Source organism: Dendrobium catenatum, unplaced genomic scaffold, assembly GCF_001605985.2.
Source record: "Dendrobium catenatum unplaced genomic scaffold, ASM160598v2 fragScaff_scaffold_760, whole genome shotgun sequence".
Taxonomy (NCBI): Eukaryota; Viridiplantae; Streptophyta; class Magnoliopsida; order Asparagales; family Orchidaceae; genus Dendrobium; species Dendrobium catenatum.
In genome coordinates, this window is record NW_021319222.1 from 346,678 (window position 1) to 359,070 (window position 12,393).

At 35.6% G+C, this 12,393-nt stretch overlaps 2 protein-coding genes and 1 pseudogene across 2 annotated transcripts; all 3 read right to left on the reverse strand.

Annotated features, from left to right (window-relative positions):
* Window positions 1-239: 239 nt before the first annotated feature.
* On the reverse strand, window positions 240-1,520 carry LOC110097030 (endochitinase A-like). Its single transcript, XM_020823237.2, has 2 exons — window positions 1,064-1,520; window positions 240-708 (listed from the first exon to the last, which is right to left on the reverse strand). The coding sequence occupies exons 1-2, from the start codon at window positions 1,479-1,481 to the stop codon at window positions 308-310; spliced, it is 819 nt and encodes a 272-aa protein (XP_020678896.1). The 5' UTR covers window positions 1,482-1,520; the 3' UTR covers window positions 240-307.
* Window positions 1,521-2,876: 1,356 nt separating this feature from the next.
* LOC110097031 (chitinase 4-like) lies at window positions 2,877-4,970 on the reverse strand. The gene is made up of 2 exons (XM_020823238.2): window positions 4,512-4,970; window positions 2,877-3,423 (listed from the first exon to the last, which is right to left on the reverse strand). Exons 1-2 carry the CDS (start codon window positions 4,918-4,920, stop codon window positions 3,023-3,025), a joined length of 810 nt encoding a protein of 269 aa, XP_020678897.1. The 5' UTR covers window positions 4,921-4,970; the 3' UTR covers window positions 2,877-3,022.
* A 2,188-nt stretch (window positions 4,971-7,158) lies between these two features.
* On the reverse strand, window positions 7,159-8,632 carry LOC110097026 (annotated as a pseudogene).
* Between the last annotated feature and the right edge of the window lie 3,761 nt (window positions 8,633-12,393).

Below are 12,393 nucleotides of genomic sequence, written 5' to 3' on the forward strand. Positions count from 1 at the left end.
ACTTTTTAAAATATTTTTTATCATAAATATTTATTGAACTATAAATTTTTGTACTAAATAATTATTCCAAATTAAAGCTTCGTTGGGAAAACACTAAATTTCTTTTTGGGAGAAAAGTTTTAGTGGGAATATAATAAGATCGGAGAAAAAAAATTTTGAAAAAGAAACTAAAACTAAAATAAATTAACAAAAAAAAAATTCTTAAATGAAAATTTGTTTTCTTATATTGGTGAACATCATGATACATATTCCCCTGCTTATTCTATTATTCATGATAAAAAGAACTTACAACACAATACATATATAATTAGCAAGTGAGATTATCTCCTGGAGAGACGCCAAACTGGTTGCAGTAGTTTTTGTAGATGTTAACACGATCGTTCATCTCCGCAGTGTTGCCACCGTTACACTCAATGCTATTTATGGCACGTATTGTTGCACCAAAGCCCTGGTTGACAACACTATGGACATTTTTCATCCAAAACCAAAGAGCCGTCTTGAAGGAAACGACAACGTTATTGGAGACGGTCTCTGGCGAGTTGAGACCATCAAAACCAATATCTTGACCAGCAGGGCCGTAGTTGAAGTTCAAGGAGATTTGAAGTGGACCGCGGCCGTAGTACTTCTTATCCGGTGCGCATGGATATTGCGAGTAGCTAGCGTCACAGAAAGTGTTTGATTTGTCCACCTCTTCTATGTAGCAAAAGTCTATACAAATTGATTTTAAACATGCAAGTTACATTAGTAATTATGTACGTCAAGTTACTTGTATTTATAAAGTAATCTTTTGATAAAAAAAAAAGAGAAAAAAAAATTATTTGATATTTTTTTATATTTGATTTGATGTCGATTTAATGAAACCAATAAGCTTGCCATTGGCTATTTGTTATTCCACACAAAATAAACAAAATTATATAAGAAATTATAATGTCTAAAATTTAGAAATATATTATCCCTCACAATGCACATAGATTTAATTGGTTATCTAAAAATTTTATTATATTGAAGAATAACATATAATATATTAAATTAAAAATATTTGTAGTAAAAAAATAATGCTTACATCCGGTCTCGTGAGTGGCGTGGGCAAAGAAAGCAGCGATCTCTCGCTTAGAGCCATCCGCCGTGGCATTCTGACCGAAGCCAGAGTACTTCTGATTAACCGCATCGAGGAACGCCTGTCGGGTGTAAAATCCTTTCCCTTCGCAACCGGCGCCTGCTTGGCCAATAATGCTGTCGAAGAACTGTTGTGTCACCACGTCCGCCACAGAGACTATGCCACCGCCCCCGCTACTAGACGGTGGATTCTTATAACAAGGCCCTGACTGGCAGCCGTCGCCGCAGTAGAGGGCATTGGTGCCGCAGTAGCCGTACTTGTTGCAGCAAATGCCCTGCGCGCACCCGCAGTTCTGGGCATGAGCAAGGGTGCTGGCGGCGAGGAGAAGGGCGGCGATGAGGAGTTGGATCTTCGGCCCCGCCATGAATGAATTAAGACAGAGCTACTAATTGATTATAGCAGAATGAGAGGTGAGAGTGTGGGAAATTTGGTCCAAAATGGTGGGTATTTATAGCTGTGAAATGATGTTAGGTAGCAAAATGAAGAGCGAAAGTAGGATGGAAATTGAGTAGAAGACTGGCTTTAGCAGTTGAGACTATTCAAAGCTGACCAGAAGTTGTTCTAGAGTTAATTTGACCTTTCATACGCGCAATTCGACTTACAAGATGAGAAATTAAGAACCCATCTGAAGCTGATTGACCCATTTGGCCGGAGCTTTGGCCCCGCTTCCAATATGCATTAAGAGTTTGTTGGCGGAGAAATTATTATGTGCGGTCACAGGACGTGTCCAGAGACAGAGTAGAATATATCACTATATATTGGATGACATGGTACATTCTGATTCACCTACGGACAGTCCAATGTTGCACAGAATAATTTCCCCTGATGAACATAGCTCGTAATAAACTCCCATAAAAGATGACACACAATGTATACAATTTTATACACACTGTGTGTATTAATACATATACTGCGTATATGATGTGATCCTTTCCTATTGAAGTCCGGACGAATTCGCCCGGACTCTGCACGTAATAATTTCTCGTACAACCGAGAAGAAATATAATGAAGTTGACTTGGATTGAGTCAAACGGATGAAACCATGTGGACAACGGGAAGACGTGTTCTGCTTGCCAGCAGTAAATTGGCTGCCCACGCAAAACAGATAGAATCACCAAGCAAGCAAGTTTTTCAACATGCTTAAATTCTAAGAAGATTTTCCTATTATTAAAATAAAGGGGTTCTTTGATGGCAGAATTTAAGCATGATTCAACCACAATTCTGCCAAAACTAGGATTAGTCTAGGAGTAAGGGCATCTCCAACCGAAAATCTCATTTTTCACTCCAAAATGCAGTGGAACCGAAAAATAACGTGATTCATCTCCAATCGATCGCCATTTTGCCCCGTAACCGACGTTCGCGCCTTTATTCCGTAAGTTCGGTAGAGACCAACAAAATGACAGAGATGAACAGTGCAACGCCAATATTGGCGTGAAAAATGACAGTCGGTTGGAGCAATTTTCTGACTACTTTCTAAGACAATTCTATTTCACTAAAAATAAGTTAATTCAATGACAATTTTTTCATAAAAGCAAATATTGAAATTAGATTAGTTTATTTTATTATCCTAATTATGATTTCGTTAGGGGCAATTTTCTGTCTACTTTCTAAAACATTTTTTTTAACTATAAATCTTTGTATAAAAAACTAACACTAAATTTCTTTTTGGGTGAAAAGTTTGTGGAAATATAATAAGATTGGAGAATAAAACTTTTGAAAAATAAACTGAAACTAAAATAAATTAACAAAAAAAAAATCCTTAAATGAAAATTTGTTTTCCCTTATTGACATGCAAGTACATATATAAGTTTAGTCATTATCATATTGGTGAACATCATGATACATGTTCCCCTGCTTATTCTATTATTCATGATAAAAAAAACTTACAACACAATACATATATAATTAGCAAGTGAGATTATCTCCTGGAGAGACACCAAACTGGTTGCAGTAGTTTTTGTAGATGTTAACACGATCGTTCATCTCCCCAGTGTTGCCACCGCCACACTCAATGCTATTTATGGCACGTATTGTTGCACCAAAGCCTTGGTTGACAACACTATGGACATTATTCATCCAAAACCAGAGAGCCGTCTTGAAGGAAATGACAACGTTATTGGCGACGGTCTCGGGCGATTTGAGACCGTCAAAACCAATATCTTGACCAGCAGGGCCGTAGTTGAAGTTCCAGGAGATTTGAAGTGGACCGCGGCCATAGTACTTCTTACCCGGTGCGCATGGATATTGCGAGTAGCTAGTGTCACAGAAAGTGTTTGATTTGTCCACCTCTTCTATGTAGCAAAAGTCTACACAAATTGATTTTAAACATGCAAGTTACATTAGTAATTTTGTAAGTCATGTTACTTGTATTTATAAAGTAATCTTTTGAAAAAAAAATTATTAGATATTTTTTTATATGTGATTTGATGTTGTTAGAATTTAATAAGAATATTTTAAACTTGAAATAATTTAAAAATTCATAAAAAAAGAAGATTTTATTTTCATACATAAGATGAATGGAAAAAAAATGTAATTCTATTTTTTTGAAGTTATTTTATTCATCAATTAATTACTAAGATAAATGATACAAATGATAATATGTTCCTCAAGTCATAAGCAAAGCACCAATTTCCAAACAAAGTCATTCAAATTCAGTTATATTATCTTCCAATTAAGGAATTTTTATATTTCAACTAATCCATTGACGGAACCTAGCAGAGCCAACCCACAGACGCCAGACCCACGCTATGCTACTTCCTTCAAAGAAGGCAAGCCGCTTGAGAGAGGAAGCCAATATAGATTGGGAGTTCCTAACCATGGCCACCCACCTTCCAAGCTAAGCCAAGTAGGTCAATTTTAAATCTTCATTAGAGTCTTCACAATTCATTTAATGAAAACAAATAAGCTTGTCTTTGGCTATTTGTTATTTGACATAAAATAAACAAAATTATATAAGAAACTATAATGTTTAAAGTTTTAGAAATATAGGATTTTCTTAGCAAGAAAAAATTTATAAATACCCAATATAAATAATAATTGTTATAGTATAACTAAAAAGAATTTTGATACTTCATATATTTTAAGTGTATTTAATATTAATAATTTTAAATGAGTCAGCTTACAAGTTGACCATACGAGTTAGGTCAGTTCAAGTTTGTAGTTAGCTCATTGAGCTTGAATCATTAGTCATTTATCTAGTTAAGTTCGAGCCTCACTTACTCATTTATATTCATATTATCCCTCACTATATATATAGATTTAAGTAATTATCTAAATTCTTTATTATATTGAAGAATAACATATAATATATAAAATTAAAAATATTTGTAGTACAAAAAAAAAAAAAAAAAAACATAAGGATTTTTCTTTTTTTTGTCTAGAAAATAATGCTTACATCCGGTCTCATGAGTGACATGGGCAAAGAAAGCGGCGATCTCTCGCTTAGAGTCATCGGCGGTAGCATCCCGACCGAAGCTAGAGTACTTCTGATTAACCGCATCGAGGAACGCCTGTCGGGTGTAAAATCCTTTCCCTTCGCAACTGGCGGCTGCTTGGCCAATAATGCTGTTGAAGAACTGTTGTGTCACCACGCTGGCCACAGAGACTCCGCCACCGGACGGTGGCTGATTATAACAAGGCCCCGATTGGCAGCCGTCGCCGCAGTAGGGAGCAGTGGTGCCGCAGTAGCCGTACTTGCTGCAGCAGAGGCCCTGCGAGCACCCGCAGTTCTGCGCATGAGCGACGGTGCTGGCGGCGAGGAGAAGGGCGGCGGCGACGAGGAGTTGCATCTTCGGCCCTGCCATGAATGAATTAAAACCAAGCTACTAATTGATTATATTAGAATGAGAGGTAAGAGTGTGGGAAATGTGGTCGAGAAAGGTGGCTATTTATAGCTGTGAAATGATGTTAGGTAGCAAAATAAAGAGCGAAAGTAGGATGGAAATTGAGTAGAAGACTGGCTTTAAGAGTCGAGACCATTCAAAGGGGACCGAATAATTTTCCATCGTGCTTGACGGGAACTCCATCCAGAAATTTATTCGGAAGTCAATTTGATCTTTCATACGCGCAATTCGACTTACAGGATGAGAAATTAAGAACCCATCTGAAGCTGATTGACCCATTTGGCCGGAGCTTTGGCCCCGCTTACTATATGTATTATGAGTCTGTTTGCGGGAAAAATTACTATGTGCGGTCACACGATATGTCCGGAAACGAATCAGGACGCATAATATCAATTTTTTGTTGTGTATCGGTGATATATATCACAGTATATCGGATGACGTGGTGCATTCTGATTCGCATACGAATAATCCGGTGATTGCACAAAATAATTTCCCTTGCTGGAGACAGCCACTTCATATATTTTTCTTCTTTTTCATGTCATAATGACTTTTCCTGTACCTATTATATTTTTAATGATTTTCAAAGTTTTTTTTTCCCTCAAGATTTTGATATTTTTATAATCAGATTTCTTAACGTGTGAAGTGTTTCAAAATTTAAAATAATATTATAATTCTCACAATAATTAAACTGCTCTGAGGGGCCGACATGCATATTTGAGTGCTTTAGTTATTGGAGGATTCCAAAGGCCTTGCTTCCCCAAATAGAAAAATTAAGGAAAACTATTATGTACAGAGTCTGGACATAGCTCGTGTTCGGACTCCAACAAAAGACGACCATATCGTCAATACACACACTATGTACAATTTTATACACAGTGTGTGTATTAATACACATACTGCGTACAATTATGTGATCCTTTCCTATTGAAGTCCGGACGAATTCGTCCGGACTTTGCACGTAATAATTTTTCGTAGAACGGAGAAGAAATATAATGAAGTTGACTTGGATTGAGTCAAACGGATGAAACCATGTGGACAACGGGAAGACGTGTCCTGCTTGCGCACAGTAAATTGGCTGCCCACGCAAAGCAGATGGAATCACCAAGCAAGTAGCAAGTTTGTCAAAACAGGTTTTCCCATTAAGATACAAAATAAAATATAGAGATTGGCTGGCAAAAAGCCAAAGCCCAAAAGTATGGAGATGAAAGTAGGTTAGGGTGCTTTTCACTTGTAAATTTTTTTTTTTTTTTTGTATAACATACAGCGCAATTATGTTGTGTATCCGAGCGCCTGTTATATATAGTTTGCTTGAGAAAAGACAGAGAGTAGAGTGCTACGGCGCTGCAGTGCTTCAGACCCTGGCGTTGTGGCACTACGTAGTTTGCTTGGAGAAGACAGAGTAGAGTGTTGCGGCGCTCCAGACCCAATACTGTAACACTATCTAGTATATTGTAAACAGAGAGTAGAGAGCTACAACTCTGTTAGAAGGGCTTGAAATATTCTTTCCCATTTTTCATTAAGGGTTGCGTCCCTTGGTAGTTTTGTAAGTTTCTCTCTTTATGTTATAGTGTGGGAATAGTTCATGGTTGAAGGGTGAAGAGAAACAAGGAGAGAGTAAGAGAGAAGAAAGATATGCACTATTTTTGCCATAATAAGTTTTTGTGTTGTGCGGTTCTTTCCCATCTTCATGCTTTTTCACATAAAATCTCAGTGTTCTTTATTTTACTTAGTATTTTATTTTTTTGTTTGTGTTTACTGTGTGTTTTACTTCCCCCAACCCCCTCTACCTTTCTTATTCTTCTTCTTATTTCCCTCCTTTCAACTTCTCTTCTTTAATGTAGAATGGACTTCCATAATTCATATTTATATGGTAATCAATAAGAAGTATTAATCTTTATGGGCCTCCTTCGGAGATTGAGCTAAGCGTTCAAAGACACAGAAAGGACTCAGCAAATTTTTTGTATTAAAAAACCATTTTAAAAAATATTTAAAAAAGCTATCAAAAATTTTGAAAAAGAAACTAAAACTAAATAAATTAACAAAAAAAAAAGCTCCTTCAATGCAAATTTGTTCTCTTATTGACAAGCAAGTGCATAAATCTGGTTATTCATTTATCATATCGATGAACATCATGATACATGTTCCCCTGCATATTCCATTATTCATGATAAAAAAACTTACAACACAATACATATACTATTAGCAAGTGAGATTATCTCCCGAAGAGACACCAAATAATTTGCAATAGTTTTTGTAGATGTTAACACGATCATTCATCTCCCCAGTGTTGCTATCATCACACTCAATGTTATTTATGGCACGTATTGTTGCACCAAAACCTTGGTTGACAACACTATGAACTCTATTCATTCAAAACCATAGAGCCGTCTTGAAGGAAAGGACCGCGTCAATGGAGACGATCTCGGGCGAGTTGAGACTGTCAAAACCAATATCTTGACCTGCAGGGCCGTAGTTGAAGTTCCAGGAGATTTGAAGTGGACCGCGACCATATTAATTCTTACCTGGTGTGCATGGATATTGAGGGTAGCTCTTGTCACAGAAAAAATTTGATTTGTCCACCTCTTCTATGTAGCAAAAGTCTATACGAATTGATTTCAAACATGCAAGTTACATTAGTAATTTTGTAAGTCATGTTACTTGTATTTATAAAATAATCTTTAAAAAAAACAAAAAAATTATTAGATATATATATTTTTTTATATTTGATTTGATGCTGTTAATTAGATTTTAATAATAATATTTTACACTTCAAATAATTAAAAAATTCATAAAAAACGAATATTTTATTTTCATATATAAGATGAATAGAAAAAAAATATATAAATCAATTTTTTAAAAAGTTGTTTTATTTGTCAATTAATTATTAAGATAACTGATACAAATGATAATATGTTCCTCAAGTCATAAGTAGAGCACCAATTTCCAAACAAAGTCAATCAAATTCAGTTTTATTATCTTTCAGTTAAGGAATTTTTATATTTCAAATATTTTTTAATTGAAATTTATATAATTTTTCAAATATCTTATATTAAAATTTTTATACTAAAAATTATTTTTAACAAATAATAAAAAAGCCGACTCAAATGAAACCTAATCTTCATTGCAAGCTGTCTTCACAATTTTATCTAAGTAAAAAAGATTATAGTGAAGAATAATATATAATATATCAAATTAAAAATATTTATAGTAAAAAAAAGTACATATGATTTTTTTTTATTTCTAGAAAATAATCCTTACATCCCGTCTCGTGAGTAGCGAAGTCAAAGAAAGCAGCGATCTCTCGCTTAGAGTCATCCGCAGTAGCATCCTGATCGAAGCTAAAGTACTTCTGCTTAACCGCGTCGAAGAATGCATCGAGGAACGCCGATCGAGTGTAAAATCCTTTCCCTTCGCAACCGGAGTCTGCTTGGCCAATAATGATGTCGAAGAACTTCTGTGACACCACGTCCGTCACATAGACTCCGCCACTGGACAGTGGCCGATTATAACAAGGCCTGGACTGGCAACTGTCGCCGCAGTAGGCGTCTCCGGTGCCACAGTAGCGGTACTTGCTGCAGCAGAGGCCCTGTGCGCACCCGCAGTTCTGCGCATGAGCGACGGTGCTGGCATCGAGGAGGGTGGCAATGAGGAATTGCATCTTCGGCCCTGCCATGAACGAATTAAAACAGAGCTACTAACTGATTATAGCAGGATGAGAGGTGAGAGTGCGGAAAATTGTGATCGAGAATGGTTGCTATTTATGGCTGTGAGGAAGCCGTTTAAAAACCATTTGTCGGTGTTCTGTCCCCGCTTACAAACGAAGTTTAAGAAAGTGCTTTTTTTTGCTGTTTCTTAAAACAGCAGCTTTTTAATAAAACATTTGCTCCTTAAAGATCTTTTCAATACAAAAAGTTAATTTTTTTATTAGAAAGCTGTTTTTAAAAAGTCATCTCAAATAAAACCTAAAACTAATCGTTGGCTGCAGATAATTTATATTTTTTTTCTTTTCATATTATAATTGCCTTTTCTGTAGCTATCATATTTTTAATACTAATCCAGTTTACTTGGATTGAGTCTAACGGATGTAAAGTGACAAGGATAAGAACTTTTATTACGTCCGGTGTAAGGACGTAAAGGAACGTCCGGTTGGAGGCAAAATTCTGCCAAAAAATTCGGTATTTGCTTGGTACAACTAGGTATTATTTGATAGTAACGAGGAATACCGCTCTTTGAAGACCAATACCGAGTTATACCGAGCTGTACCGAAAAATATCGAGTTTTTCTAGGAAAAACTCGGTACAACTTTTGTATAACTTGGTATTTCTCGGTTTAGCTCGGTATAACTCGGTATTGGGTCTTCAAATGATGATATTCTTCGTTATTGTTTGGTATTGCTCGGTACAACTCATTTTTTGGCCGGATTTGGCCTCCGACCAGACGTTCCTCTGCGTCCGGTCGGAGGACATAATAATTGTTCCAAGGATAAAGCCATGTGGAGCACGGGAAGACGAGCCCTGCTTGCGCACAGTACGGCTTCATTTGGGACGGTTTTTTTATTGCTTCTTAAAGCAGCTTTCGAGTACAAAAATTTTAACTTTCAGACTAAAAAGCTATTTTAAGAAGCAGTAAGAAATGTGTCGCAAACAATGCCTAAATTAGCTGCTCACGCAAAGCAGATACAATCAATTGCTTTTTAAATAAATTGACTTATACAAAACAGTAAGACACGATGCATTTGTGGGCATCGAAAGAAACTCGTATCAAATGATGGCATAAGGATCAATGAGAAAGACAGAGAGTAGAGCGTTGTGACGCTCTAGATCCGTCAAGTAAATTGTAGATAGAGAGTAGATAGCTCCAACACTGCTAGACGGGCTTGAAGTTTTCTTTCTCGTTTTTCATTAAGGGTTGAGTCCCTTGGTAGTTTTGTAAGTTTCTCTTTGTTTGTTCCAATGTGAGAAAGATTCAAGGATGAAGCGAAACAAGAAGACACTAAGAGAGAAGAAATATATGTACTACTTCTCCTAAATTTTCATAATACATTTTTTTGTGTGGTTTTGCTCTATGGTTATTTCCCGATTTTAAGTTTTTTCACATAAAATTCATGTGTTCTTTATTTATGCTGCATTTTATCGTTCTTGCTTGTCTTCAGTGCATGTTTTACTTTTCCCAACCCCTATACCTTTCTTATTTTTCTTCTTATTTCTCCCCCATTCAACTTCTCTTCTTTAATGTGGATTCGACATCCATAATCTTTATGGGCCTCTTTTAGAATTTGTACTAACTGTTCAAAGGCACAGACAGGACTCTATGCACAACACTTCACCTTTATTATTAGATAAATACAGCTAAAAAATATTGCAATAATATAAACTCTTTATCTCACTATGTAGGATCGGCTATATGAATTCTTATTCTCTCTATTGTGTCATATTAAGAATCAAATTCTCAAGTAAATCAAATAAAAAATGACATTTCTAATACTGTCTAATTAAGTCTTTTTAGTTCTACATCTACATCTCTTAACATAGGCCGAATCTAATAGATCTACTCTCATACCAGGGCATGAGAAGGTCGACATTTTATGTTATCAAATCATCTAAGGCAACTCTCTTTAATCTTATCTGCAATTGGAGGTATTTCAATCTTAACATGTATATCCGTGCTTCGCATTCTGCCTCTAATTTATATCAAGATATAGATAAAAAAAATCTATTTCACTAAAAATAAGTTAATTCAATGACAAATTTTTTCATAAAAACAAATATTGAAAGTAGATTAGTCTGTTTTATTATCCATATTAAGGCTTCGTTATGGACAGTTTTTTGCTATTTTCTGGAATAATTTTTTAGTGCAAAAATTTCTTGAATTAAAAAATTTGTACTAAAAAACTATTTTAAAAAATAATAAAAAAAACTATCCCAAATGAAGCCTAAAAGAGACGCGCTTGCTTTATGACATCGTAGTGTAGGTTTCTACTACATAAACAAATAAAAAGCCCCAATTTTATGTAAAACCATTTGAGATAACAAACCTCGACTAAAGATTCAGAATTTTCATTTAGGGTTCGTTTGGGATAGCTTTCTAACTATTTTTTAAAGCAGTCTTTTAATAAAAAAAAAATTTAATTAAAAAATTAATTTAAAAAAAGTAAGAAAGGAATCCCAAATGAGTGATATTTAAATTTACTCAAACATCAGACAATTATTAGAAGAATGATGCTGTTGTTTTTGGTTAGCTATAGCTTACTAAAATACCTTATCTTTTTTTTTTTTTCTTTTTTTTTTTTTTGGAAAATTTGGGCCTAAGCCCCTATATTAAAATAAGAGGAACAATTACAAGTAAAAAGATTACAAGTAAAGACTACCATACATAAGCCAAAAAACAAAAAACTTATGTAGGTCTGAGATAAAAACCCCAACTATACCACCCAAAATACACTAAAAAAAGTGGTAAAAGGAGAACTTGATCACAGCAACTGAATCTCCCCACAGAGAAGCCCCGATAGCATCAAAAAGTGCTGCAGCAAAATTGAAGGACCGGTAAAAGAAAACAAAACAGTCTTCCAGCATATGTAAGAAATCAGCATAATGGAGCAAGCAGCCCAAGCTCCAAAACCAGTGTAGTCGAGGACTCAGAGAAAAAAATTTGGCTGAGAAAAAGCATTCCCCTGGTTGCCAAGAGGCCGTCCAAGGGGAAGGAAGAACATATTCAAAATACGGAGCATCATCATCGTCCTGGCTACAAAAAACACCCAGCCAACCATCCAGTCTAACCAGTCCAGCACAGCTTCAATAAGGAAAAAACCAGTTTCACTAACAGTTATTGCCCACAACCAGCTCTCTGTCTTTCCATTTCGCAATTTTAATATTAATCACCCTTTTAATAACAGCTTTAAGGGAATTAATACTATTATATTCATTAGCAAATCTCCTGCTATTACGTTCTCTCCAAATATGATAAAGAGTGCAGCATACAACCAGCTTACAAAACTGCTTTTAAAGAGAAGTACCCACAAAATCCGAATCCAGCCATTGCAAAAGATGAAGAACAGTGGGCCTTAACAGAAATTCTCTAGTGGCAGGTAGGAGAGACTCTAGCACAACAAACCCGTATGAACATTCAAAAAATAAGTGATTAACAGATTCCGGCTCATTGTGACATAAAGAACAAATCTCAGGCACATAGATGTTGCGCATTCTCAATGCATCTTGAGTTTTTAAGCCACCTCTTGTCTTTTGCATTCTATACTGTGATGCCTAATCTCCGTCCCTCCACATGCCAGATGGTATCCTATGATAGCTCAGTTGCAGCACCTTCAGTTCTAAGCTATTTTTGGTGAAAAGGAAGGCGGATCATGACTTAGCAAATAAAACAAAAAGTAGCTATTCTCTTCTAAGAAGAGCCAAATCCGGAGAAATTTTTTTTTTTTTT